The sequence below is a fragment of the Hyaena hyaena genome, unplaced genomic scaffold (assembly GCF_003009895.1).
Source record: "Hyaena hyaena isolate Hyena2069 unplaced genomic scaffold, ASM300989v1 scaffold_19, whole genome shotgun sequence".
Lineage (NCBI taxonomy): Eukaryota > Metazoa > Chordata > Mammalia > Carnivora > Hyaenidae > Hyaena > Hyaena hyaena.
The window spans coordinates 621,399-645,881 of NW_024080651.1; the positions used below are offsets into that span (position 1 = coordinate 621,399).

General features: G+C 49.5%; 1 protein-coding gene across 1 annotated transcript in view; it reads left to right on the forward strand.

Moving 5' to 3' along the window:
• The window catches only part of GRK3 (G protein-coupled receptor kinase 3), an 82,684-nt gene that overhangs the window by 46,129 nt on the left and 12,072 nt on the right, over positions 1-24,483 (forward strand). The window contains exons 9-14 of the mRNA XM_039225384.1: positions 4,339-4,417; positions 5,980-6,110; positions 8,654-8,748; positions 13,142-13,249; positions 19,462-19,528; positions 20,331-20,431. Coding sequence (XP_039081315.1) covers positions 4,339-4,417; positions 5,980-6,110; positions 8,654-8,748; positions 13,142-13,249; positions 19,462-19,528; positions 20,331-20,431 — 581 coding nt within the window. The remainder of the gene's footprint in view (positions 1-4,338; positions 4,418-5,979; positions 6,111-8,653; positions 8,749-13,141; positions 13,250-19,461; positions 19,529-20,330; positions 20,432-24,483) is intronic.

A 24,483-nucleotide genomic window follows, 5' to 3' on the forward strand; every position in this document is an offset into this window, starting at 1 on the left:
GGCCAGACCCATGCCGAGTACCTCCCTCATGAATTTGAGGCTGAACGCCAAGCCAAGATGGTTTATATGCAATGAGATATATTGGGGATGGCGTCGCCTCCAGATACCCTGAGCTGGTTTCTAAACGGGGTCATTCTCTCCCACACGGCGAAGGAATCAGACTTTGGTGGTGAGTCAAAGAATCCTTTCCAACCAGTAAGCAAGGAACCGGAGGCCCAGAGAATAAATATCCAAGGTGTGGAGACAGCTCATTAAAAATTAATATTTTAATTACCACTTAAAATCTGCAGTAACTCATGTTTGCAATTTAAGGCAATGACATTTCCAATAGAAACTAGAAATGAATGCCACTCATACTGATTCCAACAGCGTGTGAGCTGCTCAGCTTCCATTCCAACTAGTTGCGACCGCAGTCGCGCACCCAGGGAAACTCTTACTTGAGATGCCCCATGTCCAGATATTTGGAGGTAGAGGCACATAGAAATTATTTATAGCTACAGTGCTCTTATTTATTATAGTTGAGCTCAATTACGATAACCTTTTACTTCAGTAAAATAATAAATAAAACAAGCTGGACCAGGTGATTTTTTTTTTTTTTTAAGAGTCTTGCCTATCCAGAAAGCCTGTGATTCTAAATCCACAATTCACGTCCCATCTTAATAACATATGCTCTTAAGTGAACCTTTTTTTGCCTTGTGCCATTTCCTTGGAGCTACCATTAGAAGGCTCATGATCCCATTGTGTTCAGAAATACCCCTTTGGCAGGGTCTGCTGTCTCCTTGGTGGAGGGAGTGCAGATGCCCTCTGTAGCTGGGCAGGACTCTGGCCTCACTGAGTTCTGGCTCCACCTGCCTCTCTGCTCTGCAGATCAGTGGCCCATCAGATCAGGAATCAGAGTGTGTGGGGACCCCATTCAGGAAGGGGCAGAATGAACCATTTTCAGCAGGCTCTTAGAAAGGTACTTCCCTAAGTGCAAGGGGGACAGTGCCTCCACCTCCAGGAAGGCCATGTGGCTTTTAACGGAAAAAGGAAATCACTTTTATTTTGCAAAATCAGCTGTGAAATCAGTAATCACTAAAACCATCTCAATAGTATTTTAAGGCAAACTAGGTAATCACAGAATGAAATTTGTAATCCATTCTGGAAGATACGTGGAAATTATATTCAAGTTCACGAATCTCTGGTATAGAAAGGAGTCAGATTTATTAGTATGCCCTTAATACAAAGGTTTGGACAGGGGCGCCTGGGTGGCTTAGTCGGTTGAGCGTCCGACTTTCGCTTAGGTCATGATCTCGCGGTTTGTGGGTTCGAGCCCCGCGTCGGGCTCTGTGCTGACTGCCAGCTCAGAGCCTGGAGCCTGTTTCAGAGTCTGTGTCTCCCTCTCTCTCTGACCCTCCCCTGCTCACGCTGTCTCTCTCTCTCTCTCCTGGAAATAAGTAAAAATTAAAAAAAAATATACAAAGGTTTGGACAATGCAGATTCAGTGTAGCAATTATTCTGTTGAAACCTGGCTATTTTCTGTGGAATTTAATAATTTTTTTGTTTCTGTTAAGAAAGTAGATATAGATGTGTGGTGTTTTTTTTTGGTGCTTTGCCCGTGTTTGGACTTGGCATTTTAAGTGTACTGTCTTGGATCTGTACTTCTCTCGCTCAGCACTGCTTGTGAGATTTACCGGTGTCATGGCACGTGGCCGCAGTGCGTTCTGCAGTTAAACGGCAGAGGTCTGCGTGCTGCGCATGGCCCGTGGACCAGACGTGGCTTGTGGCCTTTGTTCCATATACCTGAACTAGCCATGGGTTTACACTCCTAAGGGATCGTATAGAAATTAAACAAACATGTGGCAGAGATCGCACGTATAGAAATTAAACAAAGATGTGACAGAGATCGCATGGAGCCCGCAAAACCGAAAATAATTCGTGTCTAGCCCCTTGTAGAAGAAACTTGCTGACCCTAGCCATATAGCGTCCCCTGCATGAACGTGCCACAGTTCACGTATCCGTTCTAACATGGATAGACATTCGGGTCATTTTCTGGCTTTTTTGAACAGTGCTGTGAGGAATGTTCTCTTGCAGTTCTCTTGGCTCACATAGTTGCGGGGTGCTGTGAGGGGCTTGCCCTGCGGTGGAAATGCTGGGTCATGGGGCGTGCAGACGGCACCCAGCTTCGGCAGACAGCACCAGCCAGTTTGCGAAAGCGGTTGTTAGCGCCGTGAGCTCCTAGAAGCCGTAGCTGGGGTCCCATGTACACCATATCTTTCCAGCCACTTGGTATTGTCAGTCTTTTTAACTTTACCCATTCTTGTGGGTTTCAGCGATGACATATGGCAATGACTCGTTTCCTTGGTGACCATTGATGTCCAGCATCTGTTCATAGGCTTCTGAGCCATTGGATACCCTCTTATGTGAAGTGCCTGCCTTCTTTGTTTGCTTGCTTGTCTTTTCTTTCTTTCTTTCTTTCTTTCTTTCTTTCTTTCTTTCTTTCTTTCTTTCTATTGTTACTATTACTACTACTACTGTTTTTTTGCCATTGTTCTGTTGGGTCGTTTGCCTTTTTCTTTATTGATTTCTGAGAGTTCTTTATATATTCTAAATGTGAGTCCTGTATGCGTTTATGGATCTAAGATACCTTCTCCTATTTTGTGACTTGCCTTTTTAGTCTCTTACCAGTGTCTTCTGAAGGACAGAAGTTCGTAATTTTGTTTTTGTCCAGTTTTGCAGTATTTTCACTGGTAGTGCTTTTTGGTGGCCTAAGAAACCTTTACTTACCCTAGGGTCACAAAGATAGTCTCTTCCGTGTTCCTCTAGAAGCTTTATTGTTTCCCTTCAGATCTCTGTCTTCCTGGAGTTGACTTTAGTGTGTGGTGTGCGGTAGGGGTGGGCGTCCACATTCCTTTGTACAGAAACCCGTCTGCTCCAGCATCAGTGATCAGAAAGGCCATCCTTTCCCCTACCCTGTTGTGTCACTTCATCACAGAGCAGTTGACCATGTATGTGTGAGTCTGCTTCAGGATCCTCAGTTCTGTTCTCTGGGTCTGTTTGTCTCTCCTTGGGCTACTACCACACCGTCTGATTTATTGCTGCTCTGTGACAAGTTTTGGGGCGCCTGGGAGGCTCAATCAGTTAAGTGTTAGACTTTGGCTCAGGTCACAATCTCATAGTTTGTGGGTTTGAGCTCCATGTCGGGCTCGGTGCTGACAGCTCAGAGCCTGGAGCCTGCTCCAGATTCTTTGTCTCCCCCCCACCCCTTGCTCATGCTCTGTCTCTCTTTCTCTCAAAAAAAACCCCACAAATATTTAAAAACATATATATTTTTTAATATGCATATAACATAAAAATAGTACTATATATGTGTGTATGTATTTGGCATATATATTTCTGTATATTGTATATATTTATATATGTAATACATATATTTATATATATAACATATATGCTTATATATATATAATATATATAGTAAGTTTTAATATCTGGTACTGTGACTTTTCTGGCTTTTTCTTCTAGAGTAGATTTTTCTCAGCTGTGTACATCTCCATATAAATTTTGGAAACAGCGCATTGATTTTCACTTTAATTAAAATTGTATTGGGGTGACCAGGTGGCTCAATTGGTTGAGCGTATGACCATGTCATGATGTCACACTTTGTGAGTTTGAGCCCTGCATCGGGCTTGCTGCTGTGCCCACTTCAGGTCTCCTGTTCCCTGCCCCCTGCTCTCTGTCTCTCCCCGACTCCCTCTTGCCCTCTCTCTCTCAAAAATAAATAAGACATTAAAATAATTTTTTAAAAATTGCATGGAATCTCTCAATCACTTTGGGGGAAAACTGACATCTTTACAACTGAATTATTCAGTCCCTGACTCTGGGATATTTTTCTGCTTTGCAAGCTAGTCGCATTCCCTTTTTATGCTCAGTGTTTCAAGACCGTAGTATATAGATACTTCCTCCCACTGTGTATGGTTCTTCCAACTTCAGAATCAGTTTGAAGTGGGTATTTGACTAGCCAGAGCCAAAGTGTAGACCAACATCTAGTTGGTCTGGTAGAACTGCAATCTCTTTCTGTAGAGCCTGGGTCCTTTGAAGAAACTGCAGATAAAAGGGTCACGATTGAATCTGGGAGAGACGAGACCTTTGAATCCATCTGCTCCACTCTGTGTGCGTTTTGTCACGTAACCAGATCCGTTTCACTGGGATGGTCAAGGTTACCATGGAGGGATCTGCTTAACGCACAGGGTAGTGGCGTGGATGAGAAAATCTGCAGACGCTGTTTGGTAGCAGATGTGCTTCCGGGGACAGCTTTTGTTTTTCTGATCAACTTTGGCTTTTTTTTTTTCTCCCTAGGACTGTCCTTTCATTGTCTGTATGACCTATGCCTTCCATACTCCAGATAAACTGTGCTTCATCTTGGATCTGATGAACGGTGAGCGCCACGCAGGAAGTCTGAACGCAGGGAGAGCGTTGGCCGTGATGTGAGGCCTTAGCACGCGCTGATCTGTGCCCGCCGGCAGTTTGGGTCTTTGGGATAATTGGGTTTTCCCTCTGAAGTTTGAGGAAGCCTTCTGCTCTTCAAGTGTCCATTAAAATTACTTTAAATTCCCCTCTGTGCCCTCCCAGTTTCTCACCAGGAAGTTTGCGTTTTCCGGAAGAGATTTTCATAAAATACGTAAACTTCATTTTCTGGAACGCAGCTGGCCTAGATCTTTAATTAGCTTGTTTCCTAACCCTCAACTTTTAGGAATGAAATGCCTCACAAGAACGTAGGCCAAAGATAGAAGTATATTCAGAAGCCGACTTTGAAGCTGGGCTCCTGGCCCAGTATACTTAGCCCAGACCAGCCATCCATTGATCTTGTAAGCCATGAATGCCAACAAAGTTCTAGCTAAAAAAGTAGCTTTCTAATGCTAGAGAGTGACACAGGACGTACTCAAAGTGTTTTCAGTCACAAGAGCTGATGTAGAAGGCCTATAGGACAACAAATGGAATGCCCTTTTTTGGAAGTTCATTTGAAGTTGTTACATTTTGAGGGTTTAACTTAAAGCTAGACCACTTCGACAGCTTGGAGGAGTCAGACATAATAGTGGGCAAAGAAACCAGACACTGTAATGTGTCTCCTATGCGATTCCATGTTTATGACTCTCAGAACAGTTAAAATGAATGAACGGTGAGAGGTCAGGTTGGAGCCCCCTTGGGCCTAACCACGGGCCGGGGGCTGAGGCATGGACAGGTGAGGGCACTGGGCCCCTGGGATCATGCAAATCTTACATTTCGATCCACCAGCGGGTCTGCAGGGAAGAGAAGGTACTTACGAAAGTGGACACACGTTAACTTCTATGGATCAGTGGAAGCTATTCCTTTATAGCTCCTAAAGACGTCCCTTACCCTGTTGGTGGCATCCTCTGTCTCTGTAACTTGAGCCCATATAATGATGGATTTTTTCCAAATGTTTTATTATGAAAACTTGCAAACACAGGGCAAAACTGAAAAACACTGTACCGTGGACACCTAAATGCCCGCCTAGCTGGATTACAGCAGTTACAGTTTTGCTCTTGCATCCGCTCTCATATCTCTCAGTATGATCGTTTTGTTTGTTTGCTTGTTCTTTTATCGTCCACGGAGCCAGTTGCCAAGCCAGCTACTGGGTCAACCGTGTCACAACCCAGTCACTAGACAGGAAGTGAGTGATCCAGGCAGATTAGCGAGTCCCAGACTGCGAAGGTACGTGTGGGTGCTAGATTCCCCGTCTGCGAATGATGCCTTCGTTGTCTGCTGCCCCAGCCACCCACCCACATTTAGGCATTAGCAATGTGTCAGCTTCCTCTGTACCCTTTAGAGTGTTTTCTCAGACTACACAAGTCAAAGATAGATATAGACAAAGCAGCAGCCTTTTTGTGCCGTGTCCTAAGTATTTAGGACAGCAACAGGTTTTGCTTCTTGCAGATGAACACGCTTTGCCTTGACCTCCGCATCTGTCTGTGATTTCAGGGGGCGATTTGCACTACCACCTTTCCCAGCACGGGGTGTTTTCTGAGAAGGAGATGCGGTTTTATGCCACTGAAATCATCCTAGGGCTGGAGCACATGCACAATCGGTTTGTTGTGTACAGAGACTTGAAGGTAAGGCAGTCTGGTTCCGGCACCTGCGCGGTAGGTCATTGCGGTCGTGGGTGCCCAGACTGTCCCTTCTCTTTCGTAGGACCTGCCGTGTCCCTCATCTCAGCCCCCGGGGAAGTCACATCTGTGTGGTGTCGTCTGTCCAGACCCTAAACCCTGTTCCAGGAGCTCCTTCCCTTCCCGGTTGTCACTGTCCGCCCTGTGTGCCCTGCCCTGCCTGGTGCAGCACACATACTAAAAAGTTTTCATTGGTGACTGGACGAAAAGCAAGGCAGGAGTTACTTGGTGTTGCTGATCAATTACAATTATAATTAATTGTAATGCACATAATGTTCACTAAGCAACTGATTTGGCCACGGCTCTGGGTTAGAACTGGTGATGTACAAAACTGGACAAGCATAGAGATGTGTCTTCTGGGATTCATACCCTGGCGAACCAAGCCATAGAATAGCCGAGCCACAGTTCATCCGAGGCGGGGCCTGTCCGGTCCCAGGTGAGGCCGGTCTGGTGGGGAGGTGGGAGGTGGGGAGGCCAGTCCGAGGCGGGGCTGGTAGGGGTGGGGGGGTGCGGTCTGAGGCTGGGCCGGTCCAAGGGCGGGGGCAGTCTGAGGTGGGCTGGTCCGAGGTGAGGCCAGTCTGGTCTGAGGCGGGTGGATCTGAGGCAGGGTTGGTCCAAGGGGGGGCCGGTCCGAGGCCAGGCCCATCAGTCTGCAGCTTACCCCCATGGGCTACTCTGAGAGTTCACGTTGTTTTAAGACTGTCTTCAGAATCACCAACAGATTTGTAGAGGAGGTACTTGGTGCATTACAGTGGCGCCTCGTGGACCTCTCTGGACTTGACAAACTGGAGTGAGTCTCTTTGGAGTCTCCCCTTTCCGCACCATCTGTGATGCTCCGTCCTGGGTTCTGCATTTCTGAGGGAGCTGAGGTTTTGCTCAGTACGTCCGTGGGGACACTTGTGGTGAGAAGCCCAGGTAGAGACAAAAGAGACCCTGACGAAGATAGGAATGATCACGCAGATACGTAATGGTGCACATCATGATGGGAAGGAAAATGATAGGAGAGACAGTTTCCCCACAGGGCGAAAGCAGCCCGTGAAGACGTGTTTGTCTCCTCTTTCGGATTCCTTCTTGAACGGACCCAGGTCACCGACTGGAGTGTACAGCTTACACTCCTTTCCTCCAAGGAGCTGTGTTTTGATCAGCCGCCTTAACTTTTTAAGGTTGCCTTGCAAGAATCTAAAAGATTTTATCTTATTTTCAAGCCTCTTGGTGTTTTTCACAAAACACTTTGTAAAAGTTAAGGCTTTCTGCAAGGTTACAGAATTAGTCCCTTCGTTTTCATCTGAGCATGAAGGAGAAAAAAATATGTTTTCATTGCATTAGAAATAATTAGACACTGGTCGGCACATGACATTTTGTTTCCCCCTGTGAGTTTTGCAGGAGGATAAAATACATGCTGAGGGCCCACGAAGCACCATTGTAATGCATTTTAATTTAAATCTATAACCGGTCTCTAATCTTCTTTACGCTGTATCTTGTTTTTGTTTTCGAAGCTATTTAGTAGGCAGTGGTATTATTTAATTTCTATTCAAACTGAATTCTAGTCACTCATGATTATTCATGCTTTAGTTTTATAATAGCATGCCATTATTTTTATTTCAGGCAAAACAATAGTTGATCTCCAGCAGGAAAATATTAAGATGACTGTAATTCAGTGCATGTTAGGGAGAGGAGCTTTGTTTTCCATGATCATGCCAACTAAATCTAATCTCAGCAGATACATGTCATCCGGGTTGTGGTCAGAGTCACGCAGGGTCATTCAGTAGGGTCCTGTGTACCGATTATGGGCTCACAAGCATACCACTCTTCGAGACTGACGTGGCACTGTGGAGTGCTTTGGTTTCTTTGTATATTCTCATGAGATTCCTTTCTGTTCTGCGCCTCATGGCCTCATGAAGCCGTTGGGCTCCCTCCTTTTGCGGAGAGGTGTGCTGCTCTGGCGGGGCCACAGTCCCCGCGCGGGAAAGGAACTACTTTCCAACCCACATGAACTATGGTGAGGAGACCCGTCCTCCAAGTTCCCTGCCAGGTGTCTCCTTATCTCATGAGTAGGCCCTTTGTGTCTGTCATTGCCACTTTCGCGCTGGATTTAAACGTGAAAAGGGGTGCCTGGGTGGCTCAGTCAGTTAAATGTCCGACTTGTGTCGAGGTCAGGATCACACAGCTCGTGGGTTCGAGCCCTGCGTCGGGCTCTGTGCTGACAGCCAGCTCAGAGCCTGGAGCCTGTTTCAGATTCTGTATCTCCCTCTCTCTCTGAACCTCCCCTGCTCACGCCATCTCTATCTCAGAAATAAATAAAACATTTTAAAAAATAAATAAATAAGCATGAAAAGTGTTATCTTCCATATCTTACTCAACTCGGATGTGGTAGTGCGGAATTTGTGTTTGGTGAAACCTAAAGTTATCAAGTGCGTATAGTTTTAGAAATTCTCAAAGCTCTGTGACAACCTGGGGACTCATGAAGATCATCTTGTCTTTCTCTTTAGCCTGCAAATATCCTCTTGGATGAACACGGACACGTCAGGATATCCGATCTTGGTCTTGCCTGTGACTTTTCCAAAAAGAAGCCACACGCGAGTGTGTGAGTAGCACATCAACTCTGTTCACCACTGTTTCTCTTCATTGACACGTTGATTCGCTCAGACCCCTACCTGGTTACTTGTTTCCCCTGCTTTTCTTGCCAGAGGTGATTGTGAATATGTGATAACACTGGGCCTAGGCTCGCGGCAGGTGCCAAATTCCTGACTATGGGAGAGGAGATTGGTGAGGAGCGTGGATGGACCCACAGCATGATGGCAGGGGCCGGGGTGTCTCCGCAGCACACCTGAGCCCATGACGGCCGGGTGACCCTCATCAGTCAGTTTACCTGCTTGACCCTCTGTGGTCTTCTCTGTAAAGTACAGGCGGTAGTAAATTCCTGCAGGTTCTCTGTCCTATGGATAAAGGGAAGTCTGTGTGCCCGGGTGGGTGCAGAGGCATCTGTGTGGAACTCTCCAAGGGATGCCCAGAGGTCAAGTGTCTCTCTCCATCTACTTTTCTCCTTCATTTTCAAAGTGGCTTTTTTTTGAAGGGAAATTAGGAACCTTTTTTTTTTTTTTTTTTTTGTTAAATGAAAAACACAAATCATCTGCTTGCAGGTCATGTTAGACCTGAGCGCTAATTATATCAGTCCTCCAGCAGACCAGGTGGGGGAACCCGGTGCCCCAGCCCCTGCCAGCTCCTGATCCCTCCACACACCCCCCCCCCCCAGAAGCTCCAGTGCAGGGGCATAAAGCACCATCCCAGGGTTCCGCGGAAGCAGAACGGGATGTGCACTGATTTTCATTTCTGTTTCTTCGGTTCTCACTCTATCTGAGTGGCAAGTATAGACGTGTGCGCAGTCCGTGGAAAAGCAGATGAGCGTTGCTTTTACTCTTTCTCTTTGTGAACGTATCGCTCTCAGCACTGAAATCTTTGAAAATTACATTTTACTGTCCACCTTGAGCTAACATTCATCTCCGTCTTGAACGGGCTTGAAGAAACTCCCTGGCGTCTCCTGTCATGCATCCATGTAGAAAATAAACCACAGACCCTTCTTTCTGTGGGTCTAGAAGTAAAGTGTCCCTGTGTGGCAGTGCGTGAGGACGGCCTGCGGTCAATCAGAATCGCCTTGTAAGGCGCCGATCAGACGTGAGTGGCGGATAGCACACCGACTGTAAACACGGCTCCCCTTCCCTCGCAATCTGGGGTGCTGTGATAATGGCATTAGCATTTTGCCGGCACTTTACAATTATTAGGCTCAACCTGTGGTTGCATAAGCCTCTCTCTGAAGTTCATCAGACGTTTTTAAGAGGGTTATTTGAATTTTTAATGCCGCAGCTATTTGGTATGCTAATTTCTTCAACTTAGTGTGGCCGCCCCTGAATAGGAATCCAAGAGCTCAGGAGAGTTAATCTTGCAAAGGAATTAACTTGCAGCGATGGGGTTGTTTTTCCTTACACAGGGGCACCGCTTCTTACTGTAACTTACCCCTCGGCCCCAAAAGGTGCGCTGTTCTCAGGATTCCAGCAGTGGCTACAAAAAGGGGGAGGAGCCGGGAGGTGGTTTCTACACTTACATGGTCATAATGAGGCCTCTGTATAAAAAGGGTAAAGGCACAACCAAACACTCTTATTATTTTTTTAAGTAAAGGGGGCGTGTGTTGGCCAGGAACAAGACTTCCGAGTCAGCAGATCTGGGTTTGAATCCTCTTCCAAGTCGTGTCTCCCTTCTCCCCTCTCTAAAGAGGACACAATAACGCCGTTAATTCATCCAATGGTCGTGAGGGTCAGGTCAACTGACAAATTCAGCACGTTTTTATGTAACACTGGCCGGTGCCAGGTTCGGGCAATGCCGTGGGGTCCCCCTGGCGCCCACTGTGTGGGACGTGGCCCGTGGGTCGTGGCGGTAGTGCCAGCAGCCACAACGCTCTCCGTGTTATCAGTTGAATATCCGCTGACCCAGGCATGCTCGGCCAGCTGCTCTGAATCCACTCTGATCTTCACAGAAACACTGGACGTCATAGGTAGAATTAGCTACTTTATGGTGTGGACCCTGAAGTCCAGAGAAATCGAGGTCATAGCCCTGGTGCGTTGTGGGGCTAGAATTACAGTCCACTTCTGTCTCCAGGGCTTACACTCGGGCAACCTCCCTGAGGCTCAACGAAACCACCATTGCCTCGGTTTCTCCAGTCTTTTCAGAGCTGCAGATGCGATCCTTGGACTCCACCTAGCTGGTCTGCCTACAAGCGGTGTTGTGGTTGAGGCTCCCCGTTTGGGCTTAGACTTAGTCCATTCAGTGATGGGATCGCGATTTACCAAAGGGGAAAGCTAACTGTGCAGTGGCCCTGAAAAGTCAAAGAAAACCTTCCGTATTTGAACAGACTTCCGCAGGCCGATTTGAGTTCCCGCTTACTTGCTGTAAGAACACAAGGCTGCATCTCACGTCACAGTGTCTCAAAACCTTCACGGGCTCTTTCAGTGTTCGTAGTCGTTCGGATCGCCAGCACGCAGTGTCAGGAAGCCCAGTAGTGGCCGTGCGGGCCGAGTCAGAAAGCCACGGGGGCCGGTGGTGCAGTATTTGGCCCCGATCCAGTGTCATCTTAGCTGCTCTGCACTAACCTGTTGTGGTCACCCTCACCATATTTTCCCTTTCCAGAATTGGGCTTTGATCCCAAGAATCATAAGGGCTCAAAATTCACCACAAAGGGCTTCTGGGGCAACCCTGAAATTAACCCTTCCCAGAGACTGGTTTGGAGCCTCCTTCATGGAAACCTCCAGTGCCCTCATAGCGTGGCCAGGTGACCTCATGCCGTCAGACTCTGGATTCCGGGCCGTGGAGCTTCTCCTGGGGCCGGACCCGCCCGTGGCGGACCAGCGCCCGTGTTCACAGTCCCAGAGCAGCCTCCCGAATAGAACTCTAACGTTAGACAGAGAGCTCTGGGCACAGTGCTGATCCTGGATTGGCAATGATCATGAACGACCCAGGAGCGCTTTTCTGAGCAGATTGTCAGTGAACGTGGCTTAAGAGCCATTATAATAAAATAAGACTAGAGATTAAAAACCCCTGACACAGACTGAATTCTTCTAACCCTCACTGCAACCTTGCACAGTGAAGTGTTGCCTCCTCACCCATCTTGTCAAGGAAGATCAGTGAGGGCTGGGCAGGTTGGAGGGCGTGGCTTTTGCAGGAGCCCTTTCGGGCTGCTTTCTTTGCAAGCTCCCGCTCCCCCCCCACGAGCCACCTCTTGCTTGTCTAGATGGAATAGTGCACACTCGGATCCTTAAGGAGGGGCCCCGAATCGAGCATCGGGAAGGGATTCAGAGCTGCAGAAGAGAAGAGTGCAAGTTGTAGATAAAACGGCTGTCCTCCCAAATCTTCTCAACGTCCTGAAAAGCCATCCTCACGGTTGCCTAGCGGAGTCCTCTGACCTGTTGGTAGCCCTTGAAACCCGACACAGGATTTCTCTGTCTTTTTTGCTTTTTAAACTTTTTAAAAGTTTATTTATTTTGAGAGGGAGAGGTGGGACAGAGAGAGAGAGACAGAGAATCCCAAGCAGGCTCTACACCGTCAGCCTGATGCAGGGCTTGATCTCACAAACTGAGATCTTGACCTGAGCTGAGATCAAGAGTTGGATGCTTAGGGGGCGCCTGGGTGGCTCAGTGCGTTGAGCGTCTGACTTCGGCTCAGGTCATGATCTCACGGTTTGTGAGTCTGAGCCCCACGTGGGGCTCTGTATGACAGCTCAGAGCCCGGAGCCTGCTCCAGATTCTGTGTCTTCCTCTCTCTGCCCCTCCCCTGCTCATGCTGTCTCTCAAAAAATGAACAAATATTTTTTTAAAAATTGTTTTTAAGTCAGATTCTTAACCTCTGAGCCCCCCAGGCGCCCTGGATTTCACTGTCTTTTGTACCTGCTGGCTCATGTCCCCCCTTCCTCCCCACTCCCTCCTGGTCTGTCACTGACTGTGTGAGTAGCCCCCACACTTAGCCTGTGGCAGCCCAGGTCCTCAGCACGGAGGGCGAGGGTGGCACCACAAGGGAGGGATGTAGCCGCCCTTCCTGGTCCATGGCGCCACCTGCAGGTGCCTGCTTATCACCCCCTCCCCCACTGCACCCCAGCCCCTTACAAGTCCTCACTAGAGCTCTGGACCGGGCAGGAGGCATCGCTGTGGTGCAGGAAGACCAACACTATTCAGATTTCCCCTCCGGGACTGAAGCTTGCATTCTGTCATGTTCCCCTTGGACTGTCCTTTATTTACATTCACTCCTACGCTGATTAAGACAGAAATGGTTGATTTCCCGCTGGGTGCCTCGTGGATCACGCTGTGTCCCCATCATCCCCTCCCCCTCCTCGACAGGTGCTGTCACTTAACAAAAGGCGTCTGACCCTCTCACCAGCTGTTGGTTTCCTAAGGTGGGCCTGCCCCGCTAACCGGGTGTGTACTTCTTCTCCCTAGTGGCACCCATGGGTACATGGCTCCGGAGGTGCTCCAGAAGGGGACGGCGTATGACAGCAGTGCCGACTGGTTCTCCCTGGGCTGCATGCTTTTCAAGCTCCTGAGAGGGTGAGTGAGCCACATCCTTTTCGGGCCATTGCCGTGGAGTGTTCTCAGATAGGGATGCAGACTGGTTCGATATCACTGGGCCCTGACGTCAGTTTAGGTCACCCACGCTATTCTAGATGGCGACCCTGGCTCCTCCTGCCTCGTAGAAGTGAGAGCTTCATGCCCAGAACCTTTTAGGCAAAAGGTTACGGTGTTTGTTTGTTTTTTTAATTTTTTAATGTTTCTTTCCTTTTGAGCCAGAGACAGAGCATGAGCAGGGGAAGGGCAAAGAGAGAGGGAGACACAGAATCCGAAGCAGGCTCCAAGCTCTTGGCTGTCAGCACAGAGCTGGATGCGGAGCTCGAACCCACGAGCCATGAGATCATGACCTGAGCTGAAGTCAGACGCTTAACTGACTGAGCCACTCAGGCGCCCCTCGGTTTCGTATTTTTGTTCATACCTCTCAGGAATGCCAACACACTCACACCCTAAAAAAGAACTGCTTTGAAATGTCCCCATCGAGAAGCCTTATTTGGGGGCATAAGTGTTATTATCAAATGTAAATCATTAAAGGAGGTAGGATAATTTTTTTTTTCCACCAAGAATCAGTTACTCAGGATCATCTTGCCCGTGTAATGCATTTTGAGGGTCACAAGAAGGGACCCAAGACCCAAAGTGAACTGAGTATAAAAGCATGCATTTATTTGTAAGCATGCTGAAGTTAACCTGCTTTTGTTTTAAACACAAAACTGAAGCTGCGTTATGCTGTGTTTTTAATTAATCAGTGTTAATCAACCACAAAAGATGGTGAAACAGAGCCGAAGGATTATGAAATGAAAGCACTGTCAAAATATGTTCTCCCATTGAGCATAACGATTACGTTAACACTCCCATTAATTTTAAGTTTAAGAATTTGCAGCCAACCGGAAAACGGCGCCTTAAGTTTTGCAGCTCTGTTTTTGGTGATTCCTCATTCACAAAGACACAAAAAGCGCTTCATGTTAAAACGTCCTGGTCAGGGTTCCCCCTCTCATATTTCTGCTGTGAAATGGGTCCAGTCATTTGCTGGGCTTTTCCATTACCCCCGGGGAGCCTCCGTGATCACTGCCACATCTTCTCCTGGTGTTGAGCCCGTTCCACAGAGAGGCCGGATTCCACGTTTCCCCCCAAATTAGGTTCCAAGCACCCTCGCCGCTTCCTCAGGACCCCAGTAATCTAGTTGTTCTCTGCTCCTCATTTTCACTTGGGAACATAAATCGTGTTACCGCTCCGAGAGTCAGGTCCTGTTGGGCCTTAATCAAGTTACTGTATTTGTGGAGCCTGGATGGGCCTAATTCACATCATCAGACTTGCTGACCTAATTAGAGAGTTTCTGCAAGACAGGCCAGAGCAAGCCACCTCCCACGCGAGATGTCCTTCCACTGGGTAAAGGCTCCACACGCGTGGCAAGTGTGTGGAGATGCGCCCCAGGTCTGTGTCCGGGACCCGCCGGAGACGAGGCTGGAGGTGCAGAAGCCGCACTCACAGAGTCGTGAGATGGTAAAATTCTGTGCACCAGCAAAACCGCTGAATACATTAAGATTCAAAAGTCGATAGTAAAATGTCCCGGGCTATGTAACCTGCAAAGCCATACATTTAGGGCTTTGTTCACTTCTTTGTTTGGCATCAGTCTATCTGTTTATAATAGTGTCCATGCATATAGATTGGGGACGATCTGGCGTGACACTGTTTTTAAAAAGATCTGAAATTATTAATTATTAACGGTATGCCAGCAGTGTGATTTGTGGCTAATCAAGTGAATCCGGGGTGCCTGGGTGGCTTGGTCGATTGAGTGTCCAGCTGTGGCTCAGGTCATGATCTCACAGTTCATGGGTTCGAGCCCCGCATCAGATTCTGTGCTGACAGCTCAGAGCCTGGAGCCTGCTTCAGATTCTGTGTTACCTTCCCTCTGTGCTGCTGTGTGGAAGGGTGGGGGTGGCGGTTGCTGTTTTTCTAGACAGGTGCTCAGATACGGAAGCCAGGAAGCTAGGGGGCCCGATTCGAGGCAGCTGGGGGGGTAGTGACATCATCACCAGAATCAGTGGCTGTAAAGTGTCGGTGGTTCCTATGAAACGCCACACTGGTGTCAGCAGGGAAGGGCTCTGCCCAGGAGCCCTCATCCCCTCCAGCTGCAGATGAGGGACAGTGTCACCTGTACCAGTGCCTCACAAGGTCACGTGTGGGGAGGACACGGAAGGTATGTCCAGAAGGAACCTGTTCAGTTTTCACTGACTGCCTAGAAGGGAGCCCCGAGCAACTGGGTTTCCTCCTACACAGGGGGCTGAGGAAGCAAGGCAGCAGGGCGGGGGGTGGAGGGGGGAGGAGGGGGAGGAGGGGGAGGAGGGAGAAAGCGCTGGCCCGCAGGCCCTGCCCCCCTGCCTCCTGGCGCCCCCACAGGACCCCCACAGCGCAGGTCCTTGCAGAAGGGATCAGATGCCTTGTTGGCTGCTGCCCGGGGATGTTTTTGGTTGTCACAGCTTTGGGAAGGGCTGCTGCTCCCTGGTGGAGGCCAGGGATGCCACCCAGTATGTCACAGTGGTCCAGACGGGCCCCCGCACACACTGTCTGGCCCGAGAGGTCAGTGGCGCCGAGGATGAGAAAGTCTGAGAAAGTCTGCTCTCGGCAGGTCCCTTCCATCCTTCCCAAGCCCCTGCGGTGAGGCCGCGCAGGTGGTTGCCAGCAGGTCTTCTGCCTGCAGCCATGGGCCAGCGTGTCCCCGCTGCCTCTGCCGAAACACTGTTCTGCACCCCTGCTTTGCCTCAACACCCTAAAATAACACCACAGGCAGGGAAAGGAGCACGCTGCCCGGGGCTGAGCTTGCGTTCTGCCTCCCTGGACTCACAGCCATGGACCGAGCCACCCAGAGGCCCTGTGTCCGGGAGGCGGTCGCTATTTCCCCCTCACGTGACTTTGGCTGGTGTTGAACATGTGTCCACATTGCAGATGTGTGGGACTGCTGTCGTGGCCCTCCGTCCAGAGTTCAGATGTCTGCTAAGGAAAAGATTTGATGTGACAGTGGCTTTGATCCTAAACTTGTCACCACGGAACATCTGTCCCTGAAGCTGTCAGACACAGGGAGAGAGCCTGGGTGGCGCTCTGGGGACAGCTGAGCTCCGCCCGAGGTTACCAAGATTGTCCCTGTAGGGAAGAAACAGGGAATGTTTATAAATATTTTGGCAGCTATTGGCTTAGGTTCAAAGCTCCCATTTGAAGCAACGTACAATCTTTGTCGTGCTCTAAAATTAATCTTTGGCATAAGAGCTTTGGATCACTCGTACTTAGAATGTACTGCTTTTGAGCTCATTGTTTCACTGTGAGTATGCTCTGTCCTGCGTGTGTGTGTGTGTGTGTGTGTGTGTGTGTGTTCCCAGCATTCTGACACCTCGAATGATTTCCAAACTTGCCTGGGGGAAATTTGCAGCGCTCCCACTCAGTCTAATTTGCAAGCCGTTCACAAGCCACGGCTGACCCTCGCGCGTGTGAAGTCTCTTTCGCGTCTTTTCCCCACTGCAGCCAGCGTGTCGCATGCCCTGCAGGCTGCTGGCAGCCCGGAGACCCTCTCCTATTTAAAGCGGCTGTGGCACTGAGCAGCTGCAAGGCACACGGGATCTGTGAGCACCACGTGCCTCCCTCAGAACGGAGATCATCACTCTCGTGGGGTCTCTTTAACATTCTCCAAAATAGAAACAGCATCTTTGGTTTTGCGCACAAAGAATAATCAAGACTACATTGGAAACAGATGTGAAGCAAGATCTTGCACTTGAAAGACCAAACTTTCTCAGTGCTGCAAGCCCGGAACCGAATCGCTGGAAAGCATTTCCGACCATTTTTGCCTGGAGCCGGGCATGGACTAGGCCAGATTTCTAGCACGGGGGTCGGGGGTGGCAGGGTTCAGGCGCTGGAAATGGGTTTGGCACCACTGACTTTAACTCCGCTCCCCCTCGCCAGCCTCCTTCTGGTCTTATGAAAGACTTTAAATTTAGCACAGAGCGTTTCTGTCAGAACACAGCAGGCCTTCTCTGCAAGGGTCAGGGCACAGCCCTTTCCTTCCGGCGGCAGACACAGGCAAGTGCACGGGGGTCGGGAGCAGGAATGGGGGGTCCCCCGGCACGGCACACAGGACGCAGAGCAGCAGGATCTGCACACGGTCCCTTTGTATGGGTTCAGGGACTTTGCAGGGCGGAAACCGCCATGTCCAGCAGAGAGGCTAAAGTGCTAGTAGATTTAAGAAACTTACTCTTCTTTCTCTTGAACCGTGAACGTATTAATATCTCTCTGTGTCTTTTCCAGAAGAGAATGATACAAGTAGTGATTTTTTAAAATTATACTATCTTATAAATAAGAGATACCATTTGATAAATACCATTTGTTGTCATATTCTATTTGCTTTTTTTAATGTTTATTTTTGAGAGACAGAGAGAGAGAGAGACAGAGCATGAGCAGGGGAGGGGCACAGAGAGAGAGGGAGACACAGAATCCAAAGCAGGCTCCAGGCTCTGAGCTGTCAGCACAGAGCCCGATGCGGGGCTTGAACTCCTGACCCGCAAGATCGTGACCTGAGCCGATGTCTGATGTGCAACCAACCGACTGAGCCATGCAGGAACCCTCTTATTTGCTTTTTCAATGCAGTAACTTTACATTTTTCTTTTTGGACACAATGAGGGTGAAAAGGACACACTGCCGGTCAAAATCTAGTTTAAAGATCAGTGTATGTTTGCTTAACCCTAATTCACCGTGTTTTAGATTTTATTGCTTTCAAGACATGGAAATTACTTTGTATTCTGTTGCACGATAAGGAGGGAAGGAAAGCATTAGGGTGCCCTCTCTCGTACGAAAGGAACATCAAAATATTTAAAATAATAAAGGCTCTGAAATGTAGTCATCTCTTCCCAGTGATGCATCAGTGCCGACTTGACTAGTTCGGCGGGATGGGTGGACGGCAGCTGGGAGTAGGGCAAGGACTGGGGCAGGATTAGTTCTTTATTCTATAGCGCATTCGTTTCTGTGCTCAGTATTCCAACCCAGTGCCTACACTTCCAAATATTTGCCAGAGTATCTTGCCCCCGATTATGTTATATATGCCTTAGAAATAAATCTGTAGGATTTATAATTTTATGGGCCTGTCTTGCCATATAAGAGAACTCATTCATATATATGTGTATGTCCTTTAAATTTCAAGTAAATAAAGGCCAGGATTTTGTAACTTGCATGTTTACTGGCCTCTTTTGATAAGATTTTCCTTAAAAGCCAACTTCTCCAGGGTTTCCACAGCAGGGTAAAGAGGAAGAAGGACTTGTTTTTACATAGTTTATCAAGCAGACCTTCGTTGGCTAAAGTAAGATTCAGCTTTATTAAGTTCACGAATGACTGCTGGGTCGGACCCCGCCTGCATTCCACCGTGTCCTGCCGGCATCCACATTGTTCTCTTCATTCCCTGTCGCGATTTCCGCGATGCGGCCCTAGGCCCGTTTACAGATGCAGAGATGGATGCTGACGGTTTCCGTGACTGGTTCACAGCCAGTCAACACCCCAGTCACAACCTTGAACCCATGTCTGCTGACTCCTGAATTTGGGGCTTTCCCAAAGTAAAACACGAGTGAGTGGCTCTCAGAGCCGTGGACAGCCTGGGGACACTGGGTCAGTTTATATCTGCAGTTTATATCTGTCATCATCAAAGGAAGGTATTACTTAAAGCTACTGGTTTCCAGTGGGGGGGGGGCGGGGTTCCCCCTTGACGTGTTTTGTTTTGACTGCAGTTCTTTGGATTGTTTGAGGGACTAACATCCATTTTTCTAAAAAAAAATAAATTTGTACGGAAGTGATTATCTCGAACACAAAAGTGACAAATGTTATAAATGACCTTCATTTGCATGGCTACTGGTTAGCCAATTATTTTCTCTTTAACAATATTTTAAAATATCGTGGGGAATATGTCTGCTGACGCATATTGTAGTGCCCTGATTTCACCGACGTGAGGATCAGACCGTTCAGGCGAGCGTAAGTGCCCCCCTTCAGAACCTAACGCCCCTCAACACCACCTTTTCTCTGGAAATGGTGCATGTGTACGGCTTTGGCGTTTCTTTAGTTTCCGACGAACAGTGACAGAACACAGTCCTCTGGGCAGGTATGAGCCGGGGACGTGTGCGTGAGGGACCCCGTACCACATCATCATAGAGTGTTGTTCTTTTTCACAGGCACAGCCCCTTCAGACAACACAAAACCAAAGATAAACATGAGATAGACCGGATGACCCTCACCGTGGTAAGGAGAATAAAAAATCCATTTTTCTTTTAAATGTTTGTTTATTTTGAGAGACTATGCGTGTGACCAGGGGAGGGGGCGGGTGTGGAGAGAGAATCCCAAGCAGGCTCCACGCTGTCATCACAGGGCATGAGGTGGGGCTCAGACTCAAAAACCGTGAAATCTGGACCTGAGCTGGAATCCAAAGTCAGACGCCTAACCGGCTGAGCCACATAGGTGCCCCTAAAAACGCCATTCTTATTCACCTTATAAAGTTCACGTTTCATTGCATTGGAACCAGCGTAGAAACTTGCCTTCCTAAAACAAGTGAGCGAGACACACTTCCTAGAAGAATTCCTAACTGGAAATTTAGTGGAAACAGACGCCAACGCAGAAATCAAGTCTTGCCACCCATCAGTAAGAGAAAGATACAGGAGAAAAGAAAGTAAAGAGAATAAAGAAAAGGAAACATTGCTGAGGTTCGAGAGAGCGAGGAGACCTCCCGTGTTTCCCGGCCTGTTGATTGCCGTTGAAAATGATTACTAATCGGGGGCGCCTGGCTGGCCCAGTCGGTGGAGCCTGCAGCTCTTGATCTTGGGGTCATGAGTTCAAGCCCTGCCTTGGACACAGAGATTACTTGGGGGGGGGGGAGAAAGGAAGTGATTAGTAACAGTTTCCCATTTCTTTAGAGTAAATATTAATTCGTGATGAATCTGCAGCTTTTAACACTCTTCCTCCACGAAATGGCCTTCCGGGGTGGTTGGGCGTCAGGGCCGTGTTTCCAGGAGAGCATCTTTGACACCGTGTTCTTTTCTCTCCCCAGAACGTGGAGCTCCCCGAGGCCTTCTCGCCGGAGCTCCGGGCCCTCCTCGAAGGCCTGCTCCAGAGAGACGCCAGTAGGCGGCTCGGCTGCCGTGGAGGAGGGTAGGCCCTTCGTTTCGCTCTTTGGTACCGTCACCCAGGACACCCGACAGCTGTTCTCAATACACCACAAGTCATTGCCAGCCCCCCAAAAGGTCCCATTTCAATCCAAGTTGGGGGGGATTACATGAGAAATACACATGCTGTTCTCAGTGTTTTATAATTAACGAGTTGATTATAAAGGAGTCATTAACTTCTTAACTTTAAAAATCAATCATGCAGATGGTGGAAATGAGCCCTGACCTTTTGCAGTTCACCTGGTGAAGTTTTACTAATTATGTCTGCAACGATGGCAGTTCAGGACCCCGATCCAGCCGCCTGCCCCTCGTTTCCACTCACGCCTAGCCGGCCAGCTGCTGTCTTTAACACACTTCCTAGCAGCTGTCCGTCCACTGGGCGAAAACTACAGTAATACCTGGAAGGCTTACAGAGGAGGGTGTAAAGCAGGCCTTTCCCTGTGCCCCCCCCCACCCCTGGCCTCCGCAGGGCTGGCTCTTCTTCCCATTGCCAGGCATGCGTGGCATAAGCAGCGGCTTCTAGAATGAGCAACGTAGGTGAAGTGTGGTGGGGGGTACAGACCTCCGGTTATGGAAGGACTGGACTAAGTCACGGGGGTGAAAGGCACAGCCCTGAGAATATAGTGGGTGGGACGGTAATAGTGACAGCCTGGTGATGGATGGGAGCTGGGCCCGCAGTGAGCACAGCATAGTGTGTAGACGTGTATCCTTCCACGTGCACCTGAACTGACCTAATGCTGTGTGTCAGTTGTGCTTCAGTTAAAAAAAAAAGTTTAAAACAAAACAAAACAGAAACGACTTTTAACCATACATGGTATGTCCCATGTATATGCATATGTGTATTGTAGGGTAGCATGGATGTGTATATACATATCATGTATATTACATGTATGTTGTATAGGTAGCTGAGTCATGTGCTTGTGTGCATACTTCTTTTTTTAAGTTTATTTATTTGAGAAAGATCGCACGTGAGCGGAGGAAGGTTGTGAGGGGGCGCAGAGAATGCCAAGCAGCTCCACGCTATCAGTGTGGAGCTGATGTGGGGCTCAAACTCATAAACCGTAAGATCATGACCTGAGCCGAGATCAAGAGTCAGGCGCTTGACCGACTGAGCCACCCAGGCGCCCCTGCATACCTCCTTCTTTATTAATTTGAGAGGTTATCCATTCCTGTTGATACAGATGAAGATTTAGCTCTGTCACCTTCCCTTTCTACCAGCCCTCAAAAGAATTGAAACTCTGTTTGCTTAACCCGTGCAGTTTTTTTTTTTTTTAATGCTTTTTAATTTATTTCTGAAAGAGAGCAAGCGTGTGAGCAGGGAAGGGTCAGAGAGAGAGGGAGACACAGAATCTGAGGCAGGCCTGAGCTAGCAGCTGTCAGCACAGAGCCCGACGCGGGGCTTGAACCCACAGACTGTGAGATCATGACCTGAACCGAAGTCGGACGCTTAACTGACTGAGCCCCCAGGCGCCCTGCAACCCGTGCAGTTTTAAATGGTCCACTTACCCACTTGTGCCATGCTCCCCCAACTACATACAGTGTCTCTTGAATCACTACTTTAGAAAATGAGGGTCTTGGCATCCCTGGCTTGCACTGCCCTCTTCTGTCCCCCTGACTGGTTTCTGTCCCTGTTCATTTTTATTTTCCCCTGGTCGGGCTGATCCGGGGTGCCCGCCTGGCCTGGAGTGGACCTCACTTCGTGTGCGCTCTATATGCGGTCTCCACATGTATGTGCCGGCTTTCATTTCCTCCTGAGTTGTTTTCGGGAAGGGTTCACACCCACTAGCTTCAGTGACTACTGACGGCTCGGGTTCTGCTAGTCAGCACCACCCCTTCTGGCCTTCCCTCCTGTTGCTCTTCGGGCTTGAATCTGCCATTTACTTGATCCCATGCCTTCTGGGGACCCCTCCCACCCCCCCATGCTAGACCATGTTCTCAAGGAACTCCTTCAGAGAAGGGGTACGAGAGGTAAACTCTCTGTTCTTACACATCCCCAGTGCCTTCCTGCCGTCCCCAAACTTGACGGACGTTTTGGCTGGCTGGAGAGTTCGGATTCGATAATGATTTCCCCCCAGAACTTCGGAGATGCCGCGTTACTGTGGACAGTAAAGCCGGTCACGGAGCTCTGTTCTCACTCACTCACTCTGTCCGGCACTGAGAGTCCAAGCTCCTCGGCTTGGGGAAATACCGTTATTTTATTTATTGGACATCCGCTCTCTTCTGTTTCCTTGGTTAGCTCGCAGAATTCCTTCTGGGCCACTGTGGGTCAGCAACATGGATGACTGTGTATCACCTGTGTCTTTGCTTTGATTCTCTTCTATTTTCTGATGCCTTACATTTCCAATTCATCTTCTGATTGCTCTTTGAAATCTTTAGCAGGCTTACTTTCTTTAAAATAGAATCTTTCAAAGGTTCCCCCCACTGTATTAGAATAAGCACCTAGCTGCAGGTGTTTGGGGTTAGATATGGAGGAAGTATGGTGTGTGTGTGTGTGTGTGTGTGCACGCGCGCGCGCGCTCGTGCTAAGGGTTCCATATACAGAGTTCAACCTGTGTCTCCAGCCTGTGTCTCACCATCCCCCCTGCCCCACCCTGTCCACACACCCCTACACACACACTGTGTTGAGCCTGGAGCTCAGCTCCTCTGTCTCCCAGGCAGCAGCCCGGCCATTTCTTGCTGACAGTCCCTGCTCCTGCGTCCACACCCGTCCTGTCTGCTGATGGTTCCCCAACGCTCTTGGTGGTACATTTATGTATCCATATTCCTCTTCCCTCATTTTAGTGATCTTTGGGAAGGAACCCAGCAAAATGCAAAGGGACACCTTCTGACGAGGATGTCCTTCCTCCACTCAGCAGGCACTTCCTGAACACCCCCTGAGTGGCAGCCAGTGTCCTAAGCACTGGGGCCCAGCTAGCATGCAGGACAGACGCAGCCCTGCCTTCCTGGGGCTTATGTGGGGGGTGGGGTAACAATAGCTGTAGAAACGATGGAATAAATGAGATGAACCCAGACCGTGAGAAGAGCGCGAGTGAGTGAGATAAGTAAGGCAGTGCTGTCGTTGAGACCTCAGCCTTGGGAGGGGGTGGGGAAGGACCCCCCAGAGCTTTGGACACATGGCATTATTGTGGACAGTAAGGCTGGCCGTGGAGCTCCGGTATCTCTCATCACGTCCAGCACCGAGAGTCCTGTGTCCTGTGGAGTCCAGCTTCCCCGGTGCCCAAAAGCAGCGAGGCCGGGGAGCCAGGAGAGGGAGGTCAGGAGCCGGTCAGAGAGGCGCTGGGCCCAGGCAGGCCCGGTGCACCGTGTCCCTGTGCTTCCGCTGCGAGTACAGCAAGGCATCTGGAGAGTCTCGGGCAGGGGTGTGGGCAGACTAAAGAGGTGATTTGGGGGCTGCAGGGTAGAGCTGGGGTTGCAGGCTGTGTGGCCAGGGTGCCAGCTGGGGCGGGGTCAATTAGGGCCATTCGGGGAGCCGGACAGGGAGCTGAGTGGTGGCAGTGTGGGACATTTAGCATCCCCTCCATGATCAAAGACCCCGCTGCCCCCACCGGGAATCTAGCACTGTGAGGATTGGAGGCGGCAAGAGGTAGTCGGCCCCAGGGCTTGGCGAGGGGTGGGCCGTGGAGTGTGGGGGAAGTCGGGCATGGGGGGTGATCGGCTCCTTGGACCAAGACAGCAAGGTATGAGAGGAAGTCCGTTCTGCAGACCTTCCGCCCCATCAGGTAGACGTGCCAAGTAGGCACTGGGTGGGGGGAGGGATAAGGAAGCCGCCGAGGACAGACAGAGTGGTCCGCAGGTTCAGGGTACGGTCACCCAAGGAGTGAGAGCAGACGCAGGGGGCTGAGGACCAGCCCTGGGGACTCTGCCGAGGGACAGGGCTGCGGGGGACCCTGGGCAGAGCTTGGAGGGGAGCCCCCAGCGGGGCCCCGGGGCTGTGCGTTTCCCCGACGTCGGCTTTCCTCCCGGGACCCAGTCCCTTTTCCTCTGCACAGACTGAGCTCTCACGGTAATCTCTGGGCAAGCCTGTTCCTGCTGTGTAGG